The sequence below is a fragment of the Calonectris borealis genome, chromosome 3 (genome assembly GCF_964195595.1).
Source record: "Calonectris borealis chromosome 3, bCalBor7.hap1.2, whole genome shotgun sequence".
Classification (NCBI taxonomy): Eukaryota; Metazoa; Chordata; class Aves; order Procellariiformes; family Procellariidae; genus Calonectris; species Calonectris borealis.
The window spans coordinates 67,937,363-67,960,053 of NC_134314.1; the positions used below are offsets into that span (position 1 = coordinate 67,937,363).

The window sequence follows — 22,691 nt, forward strand, 5'->3', positions numbered from 1 at the left end:
CACCCATGTAAAGCTCTGGATACCAATTAATGAAATAAATCAAACTCTTCAGGTAATTTAAGCAAGAATAGAGGCAGGTGGTAGCTTGCCTCAATTTAATATTCAGGTTCAGGCAAATTTTTAAATGTTTCCAATGCCTGTAGGTGCCAGTGGAAAGACTCCCACTCTCTTCACTGGGCTTACGATCAGACATTTTCAGATTTATTCTCAGTTTGCAAAATACCCCTTGATGTCATTCTGGCCTTAAAGGAGTAATAAAATAAATAGACAACAATTTTATGGCCCCTTTTTTTAGTGCCAGAGCTAGTGAAGAGAATGATACTCTCATAAGTAATTCAGAGCACCCACAGTAAGCTCCTGTTCTGAATTGCTTTCTTGGAGAAGCTTCTTTTTCCTTCTCCACTGATAGAGGGGTCCTAGGGAGCCTGGCTACCTAACTTGGTTGATTGAGTACTTGCAGTCAGGCTATATGAAGACATTGTTTCATGTAAAATGAACATTCTACAGTAAGAAAAGCTATATTATAAAACACAACATTAAAAAAACACAACCAGCTGCAGACTAAAGAAGGCTGACCTTCTTTCAAAATCTTATTTGCGAATTCCAATAAATTTCAAATATTTTGATATTGTAAATGTTAGTTTTTACATTAGTTTTCTATCCAGGTGGCATCAAACTTACTGTTTAACATGTGCTTTAAACTAATGTTTTGCCATTGGACACATTGTCAAGCTTCCCTTACCAGGAAGATTCTTCTCATGACATTTGCTTGTGTGTTGTGCTTGCCAACACTCTGAATAAGAGTATAATCCTCTGAAGGAACTGAAACATTTACAATAGAGTCAAACTTTCTCCCCAAAGCTTAAAAGAGTGAATATTTTGTCAGTAATAGTGACTTTGGATTCATTTGTTTCACTTCAAGAGTGAAACTGTTTTTCCCAGTGAAAAAAAAAAGGATAGCATAAGGGAAAAAAGGAGAAAATATGCTTCTTATTTCTTACTTGCCTTTTTTGCTTACAATCAGCCCTTTCAATAATAGTTCTGATTTACAAACTCAAATCAAATTAAGGAAAAGAAAGACATGGCCAAGGAGGACAGTATATAACAATCAGCAGGTTTTATATACTTTTTCATAAAATCATGAATTTGATAAAATGATAAAATGTTCATTACAAGTACCAGACAACATGCTTTAGCTTTCAACAATGAGCATAAAAATTTGTATTTCTGAATTACTTCAGGACTGATATGCATTATTTTCTCTTTTTACTTCATTTTACATGTACACTTACAGAAAATGCAGCTGATATAGCCAACCACCTTCTGAATCTCACTGGTGAAGGGCAGCAGCTAACCTCAGACAAAGTAAATGATGTTGTGCAGAAGCTCAAAAAAATTGTGAACGACGAAGAAATTGATGAATCTCTGGGTTCTACAGTGGTGACTATTTTTTCCAATATTCTAACCAGTTCAGACAGTGTATTGGCAGCATCATCTTCAGAGTAAGTATTTCTGCATTTGAGACAAGTTTTTGAGAGCAACCTGCAAGGTTGGAAGGATTCATCCTTCCATTTATAGGCAAACAATTGCAGTACAAAAATAAAACTTTTCTGATTTCCATCAAAAACAATTTTCCAAAATAGATGTACAAATATTTCTTCTTGTACTAACATTAATATGCCTGACAAAGATAAAGTATTTTGACAGAAAAGAAGTCTTCTGATACGTGACACAGCATATATCTAAGTATTGTTGGAAAATTATTTCAGGACTAGTGATATGTCATCAGATAGTTTCTGTCAATCAAAAACTTTTGTTTTCAACAGAGATGCCTGACAGTCTCCTTGTGAATACACAAGATGGGTAATAGAAACATAGCCAATAATAAGAGGATCACCTTGAATGTGGAGAGCATACAGAGCATAGTATTTTGTTTTCTGTATTCAGTTTTTAGAATAATTTTATTTCTGTTTTTAGAGCTCTAAAAACTATTGATGCCTTGGCTTTAAAGATCCAGTTCACTGGACCATCCATGAGTATTTCAACACGAAACCTCGCACTTGGAGTGTCTTCTATAAACTCAACTTCATTCAAAGGTGGTTCTTTCAGTGTCAGTCCACAGAATAATGCATCTGATTTCCAGGTAGGGGGCAAGCAGTTGTATTTGAACATGAAATGTGCCTGTTGTTCCAAGTGTGTTTACTGTGATTCCTATAAAACCACTTACAACTCCCAATTCTCCCCCTACTTTTTATTTCCTTTTTCCTGCAATCATCCAAACAGATTAATGTAGTATTTCCTTGAGTGACAGGAAACCCAGATGAACTCATATGTTCCATATACGGATGAAAAGTAATTTGCTTACAAATCCAGAACAGACTTTATCCTTTTTAGTTTTTTTTTACTAATGAAGAGAGAAAATAATCTTTAGCAGTCTGCTGTATTAGCCATTGTACACTAGCTAACAACTCCATTGATGCATTTCAGCTTTAGAATAAAACACCTAAATGTAGGTATCTACATGTAGATTTCTGCAGATACAATAGATGTTCAACCTTCCAGTATGGTTTAAACACCTACTGCTAACAGAGGCCTAAGGCTGATCCAGTTGTCCACACGTAGGTTGATAGGCTTGTGCCATTTGGGATGTCCGAGGCGGTTCAAGACATTGATGTGGAGCTTGACCAGCCTAGATATGAAAAATAAAAGAAACGCAGATCACTCAAAATGCAGAATGGTCTCAGTGCTACAGTATCTAGACAGGCTGCTATAGTTAAGATATTTGTCATCACTTCAAAAATATTTTTTCTTCCTTTTTCACAAATAGAAAAGCTCAGACATCTAAAAGCTATGAAATAGCTTTTGAGATGTATATGAGCACCTATTGGGATATTCCAAAGGTTCTATTGAAATCAGTAGCAATGAGGTGCCTAGACTTTTTGAATTTCACTATGTGCCTGTCTGCATCTTATGGCACCTAAATGCTTTTAAAAATGTAGTGCAACGTATTTTTTTCACAGTTATATAAGAAGTCTATGACAGAGGTAATGTAATCTCAGTTTCCTAGGAGTCTAACTGTTCAAATACAGTGAGCCTTACTTGGAGAAACACACAGAAGAGGTGAAACAGAAAAATAAAAAAAACTACTATTGTTTGGCCCAGAAGAACCAAATCTGAATCCAAACAAAACATGGCATTATGAAAACGGTTAAAGTATCACTACAGTATAAGCATCTTATGGAACCAAATTAATTCCCACTGCAAATTGGCAAGACAACAATCATAATAAATGTCTGATCATTTTATAAAGTACTATGTACTGTAAAAATCAAAAACAGTAACGAAGACAGTGCTATAAAAAGTGGTAGTAATGTAATAGGCTGCAGGCCTTTTACATGCTGTGTATATAGACTTTGGATCAAAACTCCAAAATGCTGGTTTAAATAGATACAAATGGATTTAATGTAATTGAGTTTTCACATATTTATATTCACAGGCCTTTTGGCTAAAATTTCTTTGAATCTTTTTTATCAGAAATTTTTTATGGTTGTGAATCTACTTTTGTTTAGCTCTCTTATTAATGAAGCTCAGTAGCTGATTGTTCTTTGATTGTTATCAAAGAAACGTTTCTCCTTCGGATTTCATCCTGTATTTATGGAAAGAGGAAAGGAAAATTTCTGAAGTCAGGTTTGGGATGTTCGCATGTATAATAAGAATTACCATCTGTGGCCTGAGGACATCCAGGAATTTTCTTGCCCTGGAATCATTTAGTACAGCACTGTCTAAATAATCATAAAATCCAAACTCCGTCAAATTATTTATAATGTTCCTATTGGAACATGAGTTTGTTCTCAGACTTTTACATTTCCAGCAGCTGATTGAGAATTCTTAGCATCCTTCCTACCAGAAAAGTCTGCAGCAGCTGTGGTCACCGTTTATATTTTCCATGCCTATGAGGAAAGATACTTGCTATCCCTGCTGGAGGGAGGTTCCCTTGTGAAAGCCCCGGTTTTTCACCAGTGATGTGATGATCTAGCCCAGGCTCATCAGGGAGCATTAAACTCTTCAAGCTGTATGTCAGAATGTTTTCCAGATTTTATTTCTTTTTTTTTTCTTAAAGTAGATATCAAGCAAATGTATCCATGGCAATTTGGAAAGATTCTATTTCAGCCCCCTGTGTCTTTATGTTTCTTGCCAAACCTTTGACTAAGTTAGCTTTTAGTGATTCATATTATTAAATTGTTCCTGTAATATATCCATACTTCTTTATAGAAGCCTCTTCCACTCTATTTGCAGACAATACCTAATGGGACATCTTTATCACACACACACTCTCTGTTTAATGTGGCAGAATTATCCTTTGAAAACCTTTTATTCAACTGCATGTAGCCCTGTCAGGAGATATCTATGAACCACTTTTACTAATTTCCAAGGGTGCCTGTTATTCACAGTAAATCAGTGAAAATTCAGAAGTTAAATAAATCTATCAGAGGCCTATGGCTTTCAACTTTCTATTACCTAATGGTGCTTTTAGGATTGTACGACTGATCATGAGAGGCATAAATACATGACCAAGTTGCCTCTGGAGCGGTCAGGAGTGTCAGTTTCCTTATCTCGCAGTAAAATTCTTGAACACTTACTATAGAGCCACCGTAAGATGGCTTGCTCCACTTCCTTTGATGGGTAGGGTGGCACACTTTGAGTATGCCATGGTGGGAGAGCATGCAGTCATAGAATTGCTGCCTGGTAGCTAATGAAATGCAAGTTTGCATCCTCATCTATTTCTTGCTCACTTGTTACATCCCTGTGCCATAGGGGGCTTTCAGCTGTCTGACACGTTGCCAGTATAGATTAAGCTTATATTGATGTCAGAAAGTGTCTTTTTTGTGCAACATAGCACGATAAATATAGAGAGGTGACACTAATCATTATTTTTAAATCTCCCTTCTGTAACAGAGAAACTAGAAAAGCTCATAAGAGAATTAATTCAGCTGTGCAGATCAAGCCAAATAATACAACTCAAGAAAGAAGGATTCAGAGCACATTTTTCAGTTCTCAACATTGTTTGGTATTAAGAAAAGTATCTTGAAGGTTACTATTATGACTGCCATTATTGCCTTCTCATTATTTCCAAATCATCATTATAGCAGTGGAGGAGTTTGTTTGTTTGTTTGGTCTAATACCTTCCTGTAGCAGAAGGCTGATCTCATGCTGGAAGGTGGGAAAACCCCCTCAGTCTCTTTTTTTATTTATTTGTTGCATCAACTCTTACATAGGTGCAGGTCATACTAGTCTTGATTGATTCTAGTCACATGTTTAGATATATTTGTGTAAGGGTGTGAACCCAGTTGTGGACAATGGATGGTTTGGGTTTTGTTTGAACATGTTCTTCTGTTTATTTAACAGATAAATTTTGACAAAGATCAGACAAATGTCTTTGCTTCTGTTGTTCTGCCACCAAGTTTACTGAAGAATTTAAGTCAAGATGAGTTTGAAGTTATATCCAGAGCTCAATTTACTTTCTTCAATAAAAATGGTCTTTTTCAGGTAAACTTTAATGTGTTTTAAGTCATTTCAGTTAGGGTGAGTCAAAGACAGCTGCTAAAAGTTTCCTGTAGTGTAATCATTTCACAGCATCTCATGAATTAAAGGAACAGCAAGGTGATAGGCGCTAGAGACAGTGTTATGTTCAGGGTGACAAAATAGCCAAAGTGCCGAAGTTGAATTAAAGTCAGTGATTTGACTGCAAACTCCTGTCTCATGTGAGATAAACTTTTTCTCAGGGTAATCTATGGAAAACTGGATCCCAGCTGCTTATAATCAGAGAAAGTAGCAAGGCCCCTTAAAGGGCATAACTTCTGTTAAAATGCATTAATATAGGTCCTTGATGTTCAGTGGAGCCAGGTTCTTTTCTATCAGAAGGGAATTTGGCCTATAACACTGGCAAGTACTCTTTCTTTCTCTTTTCCTTAAAAGAGTTGGTTGGCACTCATATCCAGCTGACTACTTATATTCATTTGGAAACTCTGGGGTGATGGTCATCTATACATATTATTCTTCTTTTCATATATGTGTTCTCATAAGCACACCGTATTTTAATATGGAATAAGGATAACATATTTGTACCTGAAAATTAAAGGGACTCAGGTAGATTTGACTTTTTTCTCCTTTGGGTCCCATCACATGGTAATTATAAATAGTTCCTGCATGGTAGGTGCCAAAAAAAATTAGGAAGAGTTCGCAACTTGGAAAAAAACAACCAAAACCATACCTAGTTTGAAAAATAATGAGTTAATTAAGAAGGAAACATTGTTTCATAGTGAACGGTAGACTGAGCCTCAGAAGACTTGAGTTTGTTTTCCCATTAGTATTTCAAGTGACCTTTGGCTCTTGTGCATCCGCAGAACTCTGTAGTATTGTATTGTCCCTATATTATCGTTTTTATTGGCAGTGTATCCAGATTCTTCAGATAATCTAGGCAAGAAAATACCCATGACCCTCAGTTGCCTTCTGAAATACACCCTGAAGTATCTTTAACGATTTAAAATAGTATTCATTTTAAGCCCGCTTTTGAGAAAAATAGGACGGATATATTTAATAAAGAAACCAGAATAATACAAATGTAGGCTTGTCACAATGGCATAAAATCATATAAAGTCATAATGTGTCCTTTAATGGTGCTAGAATGTGTTTCTAAGGGATACTTAATAAGTCATTGAAAAGCAAAAAACAGGAAAATTTGCATCTAAATTTGCAACTAAAATTCCTCCCACTTTTTTGTGTGTTTTTCAAACTGTTCATGGGTGACATGTTCAACACAATTAATTAAAAATGTGTAAAACTCACATTTTAGTAAGTCTAAAAATAAAGTAAGTCTAAAAAAAAAAAAAAGGGCTAAAAATAAAGCCTAAAAATAAATTGATCCACATGCCATCTCAAACCCAATAACTTTATCCATTAGTATAGAAGTATTTCATAAATATATTTATTCCAATTGCAATTAAAAAAATCCCAATGCTATTAGCTGTATTTCTTAGAAGCTTTCAACATAACGGTGAAACATCATACTTTAAGGACTGGAGTTTCTTTTTTTATTGCAACTGAGAGAATGCTAGTAAGTTTTATCTTGTCATTCATTAAAGTCTGATGGTTATATTACTTAGAAGACTATATAAAAATTGATGTAAGCTATTCAGGGTGGGATTCATTTCACCAAAGGCAGGTGTGTTCAACGTACATACCTATGCGTGAACCGTTGTCCATAAGTTGCCTTCAAAGCCAGTCGATGGAAAAGAATGGTCACCATTGAGGTGTGACACATCTCATCTTAGTGCAGGAGCAGGCGTCTGTTCCCCAGCCAAAGGAGTGTAGTGCAATTTGAGACACCCCAAGGTACAAAGGTACTACTGGATGACAGGTGTGACAATGAACCTGTAAGAGATGTGAGATCTTCTGCAGTAACAGCTGGAGACCTGTCAGAATACCTTAAAACCTCTAAAATGGACACTTATTTTTAGGCAACCCATATTCGACCTAGATATATAGGTAAGATGGATTATGCCCTGGATGTTCCGGTTTCCTTTCATTGACTATGTTAAGAAACCCTAGAATCGCTGCTTCAGTTCCAGACATCTTCTTTTCACATGTCTAAAGTTAGATTGGAAGGATCACCCTCATGAGTTCTGAGGCCATGAAAATAATGAGCAAATATGATAAATATGTGAATTGTAATGACTGTCTAGACCAGATTTCTGTCATTGATGCTAGCCTCAGCATTGCTTTACTTTGTACCTCTGTATATTTTATTGGCTAAAAACTTACCCCTAACTTTCGCTGAGCACAGCCTTATAGCTAAATAAGCAGTTACCTGTATTTTACTTTAGTGCACACATTCTTTCTATTCCTTTATAAGGACAAGTAAGAATATATTAAATTGCCTTCCCTAAAGAGACCATCTGATATTTATTTCTAGTTTTTGTTATCTGTTAGAGACAGAATCCACTGAAACCCCTAGAAATCTGTCCAAAGGCTTTCATAGGCTTTGTCAGATGTTAAAATTTAGGTGGTAGCCAAGAGATTTTCTCTTGTTTGAATGCTCATGAACTGTCTAGAAAATTGCATTTTCATTCCTCTGCAATTTTTAAGTTTTTAGGAAGTTATGTCACAAAGCTCCAGTATAATCTGGAATACTGTGTTTGAAAACTCTTGCATATGATTCTTAAGAAATGAAATATTCTACTCATGATAATGTGCACTTAATAACTGAAGCTATTCTGTCTCTCATGAGTGGTGGGATCTCATGAGCCCAGTGCTGAGCTGATACCTGACATCTTGTCAGGCTAACAAAACCCCTAGACTGAAGGAATCAGCGGGGTTCAGGAGTTTGGCAGCCCAGATTTTTGGAGGGAAAGTGAGTGGCAATAGACTTCATCTGACCTAACATCTGCCGCAGGCTTCCCAGCTTCCCATAAGGCCAACCAGGCATGTAACTATGCGGGTTTCAGTGGAAGCTCATCAAAAGAAAACAGTATTTCCAAAGCAATTCCATTTAATAAATCATCAATTTCCAAGGAAAACTTCTCTTTTGGAAAATTTTCAACCTGGTACTTTTTGACTGCAGGTTAGAAATGGCATTGCTCAGTGATAAGAGCAGTCTTCTATTTAAATTCCCATCAAATAATACCTTGCAGAAAATATTATCTCCTACAGTATGTAACATTGCTTTGAATTTGTTTACTACTTCTTAGTCATTCATTGTATGATGGAGGATGATTTAGCAACTATACACAAAAAACAGGTTATTCTCCAAAAACTTTGCAACTATCAGAAAGGATAGTGTTGACAGTAAGATAAGAAAGCTAGTTCATTCTTGTTTAGGGAAATGAGCTAATCATATCATGGGTTGTTATCTGCTACATTGTTTGAGTTATAATTTTGTTGGCATCAGACATAATGATTAAAAGGTGAATTTATGCCTTCTAACCTCTCTCTCTAATTGTGCCTATATATGTTTATGACTATAGGGAAAATAGGGAAACTTCTATGAGGCAAACCCATAATTTGATTTTATAAACATAATGTTCTTATATTGCATGATCAAAAGTGTAGAAATGCTGACAACTTATTTATTCTGGCATGCTGCAAAAATGAAACTGTGTACTCTGGCTTTTATGTTATGTGCTGCGTAAGCATTTATTATGTTTTTCTGAATCTTTCAAAGGATGCAGAAAATCCTGCCAATTTGACCAGTTTTGTGGTGGCGTGCAGTATTGGAAACATAACCATTCAGGATCTTCAGGATTATGTGAAGGTTACAATTAAGCATACCAAAATTCAGGTAAGACAAGACATTACTCGGAGGAACAGGAATGCAGATTATATGTAGTAAAGGCTGAGCATATAACCTGATTGATTTGGATGGATTTTGAGTAAGAACATAAACTCAAAAGGAAATAAAAACTCTAGAACAAAAGCAAGTAAGCAAAAAGTAAAAACAAATAGCCTCTCCCTTCCTCACACATTCCTACTCCGTTCATGATCTAACATTTATCTGAAAGACTATTGATTCTGCCACTCAGAGGCGATTTCTGTGCCAATAACTGTAGGCAAAACCTCTGTTCATGACCACGTTCGTGACCAGTGACCAGGGACACAATTTATTACACTAGAACTTTAGAATTACTTAAATTCTTTGATCAAACATGAATTGCTTTGTTAATAGTTCCCCAAGTTATTTTGTTGTTATGTGGTTTTCAGCAAAGGAAGAATGGACAGAACCATGTTGTTAAAAGATGACTACAATTCATTTAGGGAAATACAGACCAAATGCAACCTTTTGGCACATACTGTTTCAGTTAAAAAACGTGTGAGCTTGACTCTGTTCTCAGACATGTTGTCAGTAGCTATTCCAAAAGAGACAATAGCACTAGAGAAGTTAAGAAAGAAGATGTTAAAATGCAATACCTAAGTGAATTGTTTATGTAATGAGAACCTGGTTCATAATTTTCACAATTCAATTAACTTTACCTTACATTTCATTATAATGATTATGATACAAAACAACCTCCACTTTAGACTCTGTAAAGTCATCATATTCATGGATAACTTTAGTGCGACAATAAAACTTCATTATTCTGAGGATGTGGAAAAAGAACAGTGTAGAGGAACAGTGCTCTAGATTTTATAATCTGGGCAGATCTGTCTTTCTAGTAGAGTAAGTACTAATTTGACACTAGACAAAATTTCAACAATCCAAATAATATTTACTCTTCTGCTTATTAAGTGAAAAGACATACAGTAAAAATCTGTTGTAAATATATATGTTGATGAGATTTATGTCTGAAGAGGTATAAAAGGTCTACTTTTAATGTGTTCTTAGGAAGATCCTAAGCCTACCTGTGTCTTCTGGGATATGAATAAAAATGGTAAGTTTAAAAATACTGTCATTTCTTTTATGAGGGGAATAAAGGTGTCCAAGTTTTAAAATCGGTCACAGTCTTGGCTCTTTTTGCTTCTTAACCAGTCCCTGCAGAATTAGGTGAAATCTTTAGACTGTATCATTTCTAGTTAGTAAGGTCACTTGTAACAGCAGATGTTAAATATTCTTACTAAAAGTTTTGTGTGTAAATTTGGTTAACATTTTAAATTTGTAAATAAAGTTTCTCTACTTTTCTGTATCTGATAGCAGTTTTTCACTGATCTGTCTGCATGTGCAAATTAAATAGTAATTCTAATCAGACCCATGAATGGTTCTTAGCCAGACTTCTAACTGGCCATTTTTAAAATATTGGGTTATTTAATTGTGAGATTGTGTCTGTTGCAAATCTTAAGCTGTTTTTTCTTCCATGGGAGGTTTGGAACTACATTGCACAAACTTCATTTGGACAGAGACTCAACATGCACCTTGTAAATAGATGACAGTTGCACGATGAGGTCCCATCTGGAGACATACATTAACAAGGCATCATTTTAGCTCATTCTTCATTGCTACTGCCTAACCCGTGTGTGGTGTTAAACTCAAGCTCTTCATCCTTTGCACAGACAAAGCCATTCTCATCCTTCTATTTTAGAGATCACTACTAGGACGTTACTTCTCCTTACCATGAAACAGAGATAGAGCAAAGAAGTAACTGTCCTTAGCAGTAGGATTTGAGGTGGAGGGGTTTAGTACAGAGTCGTGCAAGAAATAAAATTTACCATCCAAAGTTGTAGCTGAAAGCAGGAAATTCAGACAGAAGAACTGAGAAGAATGCAGAAGGATAAAAAAGAGCAAAAAAAAAAAAAAAAGAACATTGTTAGGAGGCTAAAACTTAAGAAGCACATCAAAGGAGAAACACACGGGGAAGAAACTATTCTCAGTGCCTGCTCGAGTAGGGGAGAGTTTTAAGTGGTTTTGGAACATCTTCACAGTCTTTTGGAAGATTCTGTCTTGAATCTGAGGTAAAGTTATAGGGCCAGTCAGATAATTTGCTGGATTTTGCCTGGAGTTGTGCAAAAATGTCTTTAAGAGTTCAGAGAATATGAACTATTTCACAAAATTGGTTCATATTTTAGCAGGAAAAACTGAAAGGAGAGGTAATCAGAAATACAAATTTTACTTTTTCACTTTTTTTTTTTTAAATAAAATCTTTCTACTTATTTTTCAGAATGGCCTTTTCAGGAGGGGCAAGTAGGGGATAGTTTACTTCATGTTTTTTCTTAAGGCCACAAAGGATAATTGGGATTATCCACTCTGACCTGCTGCATTACATGCTCCAGAGAGGAAGGGCAGGACCCTCTGCTCCTGGGCCATAAATGCTTTCATGTGCCTGGGGGTATATGAGTAGGAGGGAGGCAGATGCAGACATCACATCAGTGTGGTAAAAGGGAGTTCTATAACCATCTTATTGTTGGGTAAAGCTAAGGTGTGTCTTAATGCGTGATCCACATAGTACGTCTTATTCGTCCCTCGTTAACCAAAAAGCTCCCTGCCTTTATTGTAGATCTCCATCTATTGCTTCTGCTCAGTAGTCCATTACGGGGACACTCATCTGGTGTGATTCTCTGCAGAAACTAGGAAATCTGACACTTGCTTCATTCCTGATTGTTTTTAATGTTCACTCATTCAATTTGAGAAAGCACTTTTGCATTTGCACAAGGTGACGGGACAAATCTGTTAAAAGAGAGGGTGACATGAGTTTGTTGGAAAGTACAGTTTCGCCTGTTTATTTCCACAGGTGGCAATGGTGGCTGGAACCCTGAGGGCTGCCAAGTGGACGCAGAGTCCAATGAAAACGAGACGGTTTGCCTATGCAACCACCTCACGCACTTTGGGGTCCTAATGGTAGGCAAACTCACTGTTCACCGAGTTATCTTTCCTAGGAACTGCAGTGCAGTTTTTGTCTTGGGTCAAGACAACTCTCATTTTTGTTACTTGGGTTATTCCTTTTGCACATGTTTTTTAATAATAATACAACATTTTCCCCCTTTTTGTCATAAAGTTATCTTTTCATAACAAAATAGCTAGTGATAAGGATTCAGGAATGAGGTAATGAATAAAGTTAGTAACGAAAGTGTATTTTATTATTATTATTATATTCTTTACAAGTGGCTAAATATTATAAAATAAAAAGTAAAATGTGCCGATAAGAGTATGCTAAATTTTGAAAATACTGTACCACAAAAGACCTGGGCTTGAGACTTCTGAGCAATACCAAAATACAAATAGCATATTATAACATCCAGCTTCAAAGCCGGGACATGGCTGGGTGAAAAAGAAAGTCAGGGACTGTAAAACCAAGGCCCAGTATTAACACTTCCACTAGCAAAACAGAAAAAAATTATCTTAATGAGTCCTAAGGTGCGGGGGGTCCCTGTCATTTCCTTTAACAATGTAATCTGACAAAAATGACCTGCAGCTGAGACAGGAGGGTGTAACAAGAGGGAAGTGAATGAGAAACAAGTCTAGGTAGATTTGAAATTTCAAGATCAGGAAAGTGGGAAGTTGTTTGCAGAAAAAAAAAAGTAAGAGAAAAAGTTGAGGTGCTGTTTTCAGAACAAAAGAAAAAGAGACTCATATTGTCAGGGAGAACAGTCAGGGAAAGAAAAATGTCCTACAGTCAGTAAAACTGCTAATGGGGATGAAAAGTCAAGGGAGCACAATAATTCCCTTTCATCCAGAGATTCAAGGGGCTAAATTGCCCCTTGCAAATTTAGGTTGCAAATCTGACAACACTTCTATTTATCTAATGTCAAAAAGTATAAAGCAATACCTTCTTTCGTGAAATGTGTAAGCCCATATTTGCTGTTTTCTTATAAATGGCTTTGGGGATGCCTTGCAGTACAGGCCTTCTCTTGGAAAAAGTCTGCCCACTGAGGGCTGGTACAAAACGTGAAACTTGTACTCTATCAGAGCCTTAAGCAAAGTGTCCAGTCTGGGTGGCTGAGATAGGTAGAGCATAGCCTATCAGGGAGATGAAAGAGGGAACCATATAGAGCACTTCAGCCTCAGTAGCATAATTCCTCTAGCATTCAGGTGCCTCCAGCAATTTGCACGTGTGAAGTGTTTTTGAGAGAAAAAAATCCCAACATGAAAAAGATGGAATACTGCTATCTTTTCTTAACATTTGATGATTTTTTACGCTCAGTAATGGGCTGAAATTACTTTCCATCTGAAATTAACATTCTTAGCCCTCTAAAACATACCTGAAGAAAAGATGTTTGCTCCTGATCACAGCAATGCTGTGGAAGTATTTGGGTTTTGATTTAGCTTGTTGCAGTGATACACAGGACTTGACCGCACAAGGGAGCCGCGTGCACTGACTTGTTCAGCTTTGGCCTTCTAGAGCCTTCTTAATAAGGCTGCTCTCTTCACGTCATGCTCAGATGCAGATATGAAAAAGCCACAAGCTTTTTGTTTTTTTGCAAGCTAAATTGTGGTCTTGTTTCACTCTTCGTCCTCGAAGAGAGGAAAAAAGGGCTTTCTTTAGGATATATTCAATGAGTCCCTTCTCTTCCCGAACGCTTTTGTGGCAGTAGGAAATAAGGCAGAAGTTCTTTGAATTTGGGCTGTGTTCCAATAGATTTTTACACAGTTTTGACCCTTTTAATTGCTTTTCCATTTGAACAGTCTTTTCTGACTTTAATTTAGCTGTTACATTATTTTCAAATAACAGTCTCCTTATATATATATAAAAGGTCATACAAGGTTGGGACAGGGTGTAAAAAAATGCATACAGCTCCTTCCTTTTCCTGTGAAGAATGGCAAGTTTTGTAGCATTTTATTGGTTTCTTTTTGCTAGATAGTTTTGCTAGGCACAACAGTTAACGCTGACTGTAGAATGGACGCCATTATATGTTAGTATTTGTGCACATTTACTCCACAGTGATATAGATCCAAATATTCTCATTTTTTCTTCTCCTTAAAAAAGGAAATAACACTGGCATTTATTCTCAGACGGTACTATGTGGCAATTACAGTTGGACAGAAAACTGGAAAAAAAAATCCTCAGAATGTTCCTGCTTCATTTCCAGTTTTTTTTGAAATGTTGTCTTTGTCACTATTTTTCTGACCAATTCTATTTATAACTGTAGTTTGCATGTCAAAACAGATCATAAAACCAAAAAGCAATATCTTGCCCTTGGTTTCACCCATAGGTGATCAGCTACATTGACTCTTACGAACTTTTAATAGCAAGAAGTGATGTCAGAAACTGCCCAGAATGGTGCACATTTCAGTATGAATACTTTTAAATTACATTTTCTTAAATCTTACATCTTCTTAAAGAGAGTTGTCTATAAGCAACGGAACTAAAAAGTTTGAAAAGGGAAGATTTTTCCAGAGAAGAACATTTGAATGCCTGGTACTGAATTATAAGGATCAGTATCAGGCTCTGTCTGTCTGCTGACCCCAGCAGTTATACTACAATGTTTTCAAGAGCTATGGGAAGGAAGTGAGAGGTGTAACGACTGTAGAGTTAGTATAGTCAGTAAACATGAACCCTAATGTCAGGGTTAGAGTGGTATTGCCAAAGTGCTTTTGAGTTTTACCTGACTGATTACCAAGAGTGAGTGTTGTGCTCATGGAAAAGCTGTTTGCTGTAACTGATGCCTCTGCCTCCTCTCTCACGTAGGACCTTCAGAGAACTGTTACACAAATAGACCCACAGAATACCAAGGTCCTCACCTTTATCACTTACATAGGCTGTGGGATATCTGCTATATTTTCAGCTGCAACTCTTCTGACATATATTGCATTTGAGTAAGTATCAGTTCTGTGAAAAACATTACAAAGGAAGTACCTGTATTTGATGAATAAAATAAATTAGTTAGATGGTTGGTGTCGTTTATTTGTCCAGCAAGGGAAATCTAGGTTTTAAAAAAAAACCTGCAAAATCATGGTCACAATGTTTTAAGTGGAAATTTTTCTCAAGGGGACATAAGTTCAGACTCTTTCCTCCTGTTTCCAATGTGTTTTGCTGCTCAGGCTGGGCAACAAGGCTGATGTGTCTCAAAATTTTCTCTTTTGGAAGTACAGTATCCTCTAGATTCTGAACAGGTATGCATTATTTTTAAATCTGCAACCAGGCTTTTTGTAAAAACAAAAAAAAAACCTGTTAAGCTGTGTGAGCTTAACAAGTCCTAAGTATAAAAAGAGAAATTTCCAACTAGAACAATTACATTCTAGAGCCCTTCAGAAAGAAGTGGGAAGAGAAATAAAATGAAGATAAATCATGAAGTGTTACAACAATTTCAACAGCAGTCCTACTGAAATGTGAATGTGACTCAAGGGAATGCAAAAGTTTTGAAGTGATACGGTTCTGTGAGCAGTCAAAAGAGAAAATGAAGTCATATCAACACAAAGGAACCATTCTGCCTGTAACAGCACAGGACAGAGTAGCTGCTAAAGGATAGTTTGCTGGGGGAGGTGGGCAGGGGAAAGGGGGTTTTTGAGTTCTAAATATCGCTAATGATTGCATTCCTATTGCATTAACTATGGTATGATGTTCTGGTCCAAGATGGCAGAAGTTGTTGGCTTTCCCCTCAGTTCATACATTTCAATGTGTATCAGTTAAAAAAGAAAATTGACTTCATCTTCAGTCTTCCTAAGATCCAATTAAAAAAAACAACACCAACACCACCCCCCCCAAAAAAAAAAACCCAAACAAACAGAAAACAATAGCAATCACTGGACAATATATTCCAAAAATTAAGCAAAGATTAACATATAAAATGATCAGAGATGAGCTTCTGGACAGCTGTGTTTTAAAAGTTTCCTTTTCATTTTCTTCAATTTTCATTTAAAGTACAAACCACATTGTATTATATTTAATTTGAAAGGTTTTTAATAATAAATCAGTTGCTAAAATATTGTCACAGTTAATTAGCTCATTAAGGACCCAAAAAAGTGCTGGCTTTCCCCCGCCACATACAACAGAAGCCTTCAGTGATATCACACAGAAGTACCCATCACTATGCCTTATTGCCACAGAGGAGATCCTGTGCTTTTATTTACTTTGTAAACTGGTAAACCCGGCTTCTGTAAGTGGCTTGGGTGATTGAAGCCAATTAATCATATGCACCTGTATTTCTCTCATTAGGAAGTTGCGAAGAGATTATCCATCCAAAATCCTGATGAATTTGAGCACAGCCCTGCTCTTTCTTAACCTGATCTTCTTGCTTGATGGTTGGATTGCATCATTTGACATAGATGGCCTCTGCATAGCTGTAGCTGCACTTTTGCACTTTTTTCTTCTGGCCACCTTTACATGGATGGGACTAGAAGCTGTTCATATGTACATTGCTCTAGTGAAAGTGTTCAACACCTATATACGGCGATACATACTGAAGTTTTGCATCATTGGCTGGGGTGAGTTCAGTAGATGCAGAATTTACATAGCATGTATTTTGAAATGATGCTATATAAAAGCTCTCTGTCACAAATGCAGAGCAGAATCAAAATCAGCGTTCCCCCCGCCCCGTGGCAGGGCTGGCGTGCAGCTAGCCCTCTCTCTTGCCGAGTTCCCCTGTATAATTCTGTGCAAATACACCACAACTGGCACTCTCCGCCAGGAGCAGCTCACAGCCTGAGGAGGAGCAGAGAGACCAGGTAAACTGGTCTTACTTTTCAGAGGCCAGAATGGGAGGGGGGAAACGTTAGTGTCATATCAGAGGTGGAGAACCGTGGCACACAATGAATTCAGAAACTCTTGCAGTTACCACAAAGCCTATGGGGATCTTTGCATCGACTTTCAAAAAGCTTTCAATCCAGCTTAAAGTTTCTTGCCAACAAGTACAAAGCCTATGGCAGAATCAGAAATAAGCAAAATTTCCTGAGCTTCAGCATGGTGTTTAAACCACAGAGAGATCCTGCCTGCCCTAAGCAGTGTACACTGCAGGACTGAAATGGAAAATGTAATACTGAAAAATAACTGCGAGGCTCAGGCAGCAAGGTTTTTGTTCTTCATTTTTTTCTATATCAGGAATCTGTGCCTTCTGCCTGAATGCACATATTGTGTTTGAAATAATACAACACAATACAAAACCATTAACCTCATGGCTAGAGCACTGACCTCAGTCCAGCTGATAATTGATGTCTTTCCATTGGCAACTAGCATCCTCTTTGGCAACCTCAGCAGAGGACAAGGACTGAGTGGTCGGAAAAGCAAATTAACCTCTTCCCCTTTGAATCTGTTTTGTAATAGCAAGGATAAGACATGTAAATAAGGCATGTCAGGAAACGTACGTTTCTTTTGTGTGAGCTGTACCTCTCTGCACAGAGTTCTCTTCCGCATAGTTGTCTGTTACTTTTGCAAAATATTCCCTTTACCTTATTATTAAAAATATATAGTTTGCTTCATTTTTTCGGACATGTTTAAGTAAAGGATATATAATGCTGTAGAAAAAAAGAAGACATTATCAATTGAGAGAAGCAGTGGAGAAATTACAGGTTCAAGTTCAAGTTCCCCAGTTCCACAGCTTCATCAAGTGACATTAGCATCTCTGAAAAAAAATTCCTCAAAAAATATCCCAATACCATCCCTCTGTCAGATCTCATTTTTGTAATAGTTTGTTAATCTTCTTCTCGCTTTATTATGAGAGCCTGTGTGCAATTGCAAATTTACCTGTGAGTAATTAAGGGAGATTATTCTACTTTAGTTTCCATATCAAATACTAAAATAAGATTTTCTACCTTACAGAACATTATGAGGCTTATTCATTAATGCCCATTAAGTACTTGGAAAGTTTTATACATTTGTACTGTTTGAAAAATTGTTTCCTTCTACATCTCTGTGCAGTTTTCTGACATAGTACTACCTCAGAATACTCTGTACTAAAGCAATAGGGATGGAGACATCAATAATTCAGGTTTGCCTGGTGATTTTGAAGATTTAGGAGATCTGAAAGCAAACTACAAGTTTTCTTGTGTTTCAGGTTTGCCAGCTCTGGTGATAGCAATTGTTTTAGCAAGTGCTAATACAAATGCAAGTCATGTTTATGGCAAAGAGTTATATGGCAAAGATGCTAACGGACAAGGAGGAGACGACTTGTGAGTATTTCTTTTAATCTCTGTCGTGGTTTAACCTGGCAGGCAGCCAAAATACCACGCAGCCGTTCGCTCACTCCCCCCGCCCCCCCAGCGGGACGGGGAGAGAATCGGAAGGGTAAGAGTGAGAAAAACTCGTGGGTTGAGATAAAGACAGTTTAATAGAACAGAAAAAGGAAAATAATGATAATAAATAATGATAGAATATACAAAATGAGTGATGCACAATGCAATTGCTCACCACCCGCGCTGACCGATAACCAAGTAGCGATCGGTACTTCCTGGATCACGCCTACCATTTATATACCGAGCATAACGTCACATGGTATGGAATACCCCATTGGCCAGCTGGGCTGGCTGTCCTGATTATGTTCCCTCCCATCTTGTGTACCTAGCTCAGTCAGTAGGCACGGGAGCTGTCCTTGGACTAGGAGGGCACTTAGCAACAATTGAAAACATCGGTGTGTTATCAACATTCTTCTCGTACTAAATCCAAAACACAGCACTAGGAAGAAATTTAACCCTATCCCAGCCGAAACCAGGACAGTATCCACCCCTTATTCCATACCATTTACGTTATGCTTAGGTCTCACATTTTTCGATACATTTCAACTAATCACCACTATCATATATATATATATACATATATAATACATATACATACATATATATACATATAATACATATACATACATATATATACATAAATATATACAAATGTCCATTGAGTTCTTTTAGTCCACAACTTTGGGGTCCATCTGTCATAACAGTCTTTCAGGGCCAGAAGGATGGTGTGTGGTGTTGGGCTGTTGCATCCTGAAGCCAGTTCTCATTTCGGTACTGCTGCGCTCGTCCAGTTCTATCATCGTTGCACTTTGCTCGGTTTCATCGGAGTCAGCTCATTCTTCATTAATCTGGGTGATTTTCACTGCTATACCATTGATAGCAACCATAGAAATAATGATATACAATATCATATAACAATTGACATCATAAAATTCAGTTCATTGGCTATTTTCACCCAAAATCAAATCCCCTTGAGGTACACACCGGACTTGCCCATCCTTTCGCATCACCCACCAAGTATACCCAGGTCCTTGAGCAAAAGCAATCCCATGGATGGGTTTTCCCTTGCCAGAGGCAGGAGTAACCCAGACTGTCTTCCCCAGCATATTTCTTATGTGCACGACAGGGACTTTATCTCCATCTACAGTACGTAAGAGTCTTGATTGGGCAGGGCCAGCTCGATTAACAGACCCCCTAGTGTTGACTAACCAGGTGGCTTTTGCTAAATGTGTGTCCCAATGCTTGAATGTCCCACCACCCATTGCCCTCAGTGTTGTCTTTAGCAGCCCGTTGTATCGTTCGATTTTCCCGGAGGCTGGTGCATGGTAGGGGATGTGATAGACCCACTCAATGCCATGCTCTTTGGCCCAGGTGTCTATGAGGGTGTTTCGGAAGTGAGTCCCATTGTCTGACTCAATTCTTTCTGGGGTGCCATGTCGCCATAGGACTTGCTTTTCAAGGCCCAGGATGGTGTTCCGGGCAGTGGCATGGGGCACAGGGTATGTCTCCAGCCAGCCGGTGGTTGCTTCCACCATGGTGAGCACATAGCGCTTGCCGTGGCGGGTTTGTGGGAGTGTGATATAATCAATCTGCCAGGCCTCCCCATACTTATATTTCAACCATCGTCCCCCATACCAAAGAGGCTTTACTCGCTTGGCTTGTTTGATTGCAGCGCACGTTTCACATTCGTGGATAACCTGTGCAATAGCGTCCATGGTTAAGTCCACCCCTCGATCACGAGCCCATCTGTATGTTGCATCTCTTCCTTGATGGCCTGAGGCATCATGGGCCCACCGAGCTATAAATAATTCACCCTTATGTTGCCAGTCCAGATCCACCTGGGCCACTTCAATCTTAGCAGCCTGGTCCACCTGCTGGTTATTTTGATGTTCCTCAGTGGCCCGACTCTTGGGCACGTGAGCATCTACATGACGTACTTTTACAGTCAGGTTCTCTACTTGGGCAGCAATATCTTGCCACAACGCGGCAGCCCAGATGGGTTTACCTCTGCGCTGCCAGTTGTTCTGCTTCCATTGCTGCAACCACCCCCACAGGGCATTTGCCACCATCCATGAGTCAGTATAGAGATAAAGTACTGGCCATTTTTCTCGTTCAGCAATGTCCAAGGCCAGCTGGATGGCTTTTACCTCTGCAAACTGGCTCGATTCACCTTCTCCTTCAGCAGTTTCTGCAACTTGGCGTATAGGACTCCATACAGCAGCTTTCCACCTCCGATGCTTTCCCACAAGACGACAGGACCCATCAGTGAACAGGGCATATTGCTTCTCGCTTTCTGGTAGTTTATTATACAGTGGGGCTTCTTCAGCACGTGTCACCTCCTCCTCTGGGGATATTCCAAAATCTTTGCCTTCTGGCCAGTTCGTGATCACCTCCAAGATTCCTGGGCGACTTGGGTTTCCTATTCGGGCCCGTTGTGTGATCAGCGCGACCCACTTACTCCACGTAGCATCGGTTGCATGATGTGTAGAGGGGACACTCCCTTTGAACATCCAGCCCAGCACCGGCAGTCGGGGTGCCAGGAGGAGCTGTGCTTCAGTACCAACCACTTCCGAAGCAGCTCGAACCCCTTCATATGCTGCCAATATCTCCTTCTCAGTTGGAGTGTAGCGGGCCTCCGATCCTCTGTATCCCCGACTCCAGAACCCTAAGGGTCGACCTCGAGTCTCCCCTGGTGCTTTCTGCCAGAGGCTCCAGGTAGGACCATTCTCCCCGGCTGCGGTGTAGAGCACATTCTTCACATCTTGTCCTGCCCGGACTGGCCCAAGGGCTACTGCATGAACTATCTCCCGTTTAATTTGTTCAAAGGCTTGTTGTTGCTCAGGGCCCCATTTGAAATCGTTCTTCTTCCTGGTCACGTGATAGAGAGGGCTTACAATCAGGCTGTAATCTGGAATATGCATTCTCCAAAAGCCCACAACGCCTAAGAAAGCTTGTGTTTCCCTTTTGCTAGTCGGTGGGGACATGGCTGTTATTTTGTTGATCACATCCATTGGGATCTGACGACGTCCATCTTGCCATTTTATTCCTAAAAACTGGATCTCCTGTGCAGGTCCCTTGACCTTACTTTGTTTTATGGCAAAACCGGCCTTCAGAAGGATTTGAATTATTCTCTCCCCTTTCTCAAAAACTTCTTCTGCTGTGTTGCCCCATACGATGATGTCGTCAATGTATTGCAGGTGTTCCGGAGCCTCACCCTGTTCCAGTGTGGTGTGGATTAGTCCATGGCAAATGGTAGGGCTGTGTTTCCACCCCTGGGGCAGTCGGTTCCAGGTGTACTGGACGCCCCTCCAAGTGAAAGCAAACTGTGGCCTGCACTCTGCCGCCAAAGGGATGGAGAAGAAGGCATTAGCAATGTCAATGGTGGCGTACCACTTGGCTGCCTTTGACTCCAGTTCGTATTGAAGTTCTAGCATGTCCGGCACGGCAGCACTCAGTGGCGACGTGACTTCGTTCAGGCCACGGTAGTCTACTGTTAGTCTCCACTCTCCATTAGACTTTCGCACTGGCCATATGGGACTGTTGAAGGGTGAGCGAGTCTTGCTGATCACTCCTTGGCTCTCCAGTCGACGAATCAGCTCATGGATGGGGATCAGGGAGTCTCGGTTGGTGCGGTATTGCCGCCGGTGCACTGTTGTGGTAGCGATTGGTACCTGTTGTTCTTCAACCCTCAACAACCCCACAACAGAAGGGTCCTCTGAGAGACCGGGCAAGGTGGACAGCTGTTTAATTTCCTCTGTCTCCAAGGCAGCTATACCAAAAGCCCACCGGTACCCTTTTGGGTCCTTGAAATACCCTCTCCTGAGGTAGTCTATGCCAAGGATGCACGGAGCCTCTGGGCCAGTCACAATGGGGTGCTTCTGCCACTCGTTCCCGGTTAGGCTCACTTCGGCCTCCAATACAGTTAACTCTTGGGATCCCCCTGTCACTCCAGAAATACAAATGGGTTCTGCCCCTTTATAGCTTGATGGCATCAGGGTACACTGTGCACCAGTGTCTACGAGAGCCTTATACTCCTGTGGCTCTGATGTGCCAGGCCATCGAATCCACACAGTCCAGTAAACCCGGTTGTCCCTTTCCTCCA

At 39.0% G+C, this 22,691-nt stretch overlaps 1 protein-coding gene across 1 annotated transcript in view; it reads left to right on the forward strand.

Annotated features, from left to right (window-relative positions):
* Positions 1–22,691, forward strand: part of ADGRG6 (adhesion G protein-coupled receptor G6) — a 125,740-nt gene that overhangs the window by 87,942 nt on the left and 15,107 nt on the right. Inside the window, exons 14-22 of the mRNA XM_075145981.1 lie at positions 1,295–1,502; positions 1,978–2,143; positions 5,407–5,547; positions 9,221–9,337; positions 10,379–10,424; positions 12,216–12,322; positions 15,111–15,238; positions 16,578–16,846; positions 18,412–18,526. Coding sequence (XP_075002082.1) covers positions 1,295–1,502; positions 1,978–2,143; positions 5,407–5,547; positions 9,221–9,337; positions 10,379–10,424; positions 12,216–12,322; positions 15,111–15,238; positions 16,578–16,846; positions 18,412–18,526 — 1,297 coding nt within the window. The remainder of the gene's footprint in view (positions 1–1,294; positions 1,503–1,977; positions 2,144–5,406; positions 5,548–9,220; positions 9,338–10,378; positions 10,425–12,215; positions 12,323–15,110; positions 15,239–16,577; positions 16,847–18,411; positions 18,527–22,691) is intronic.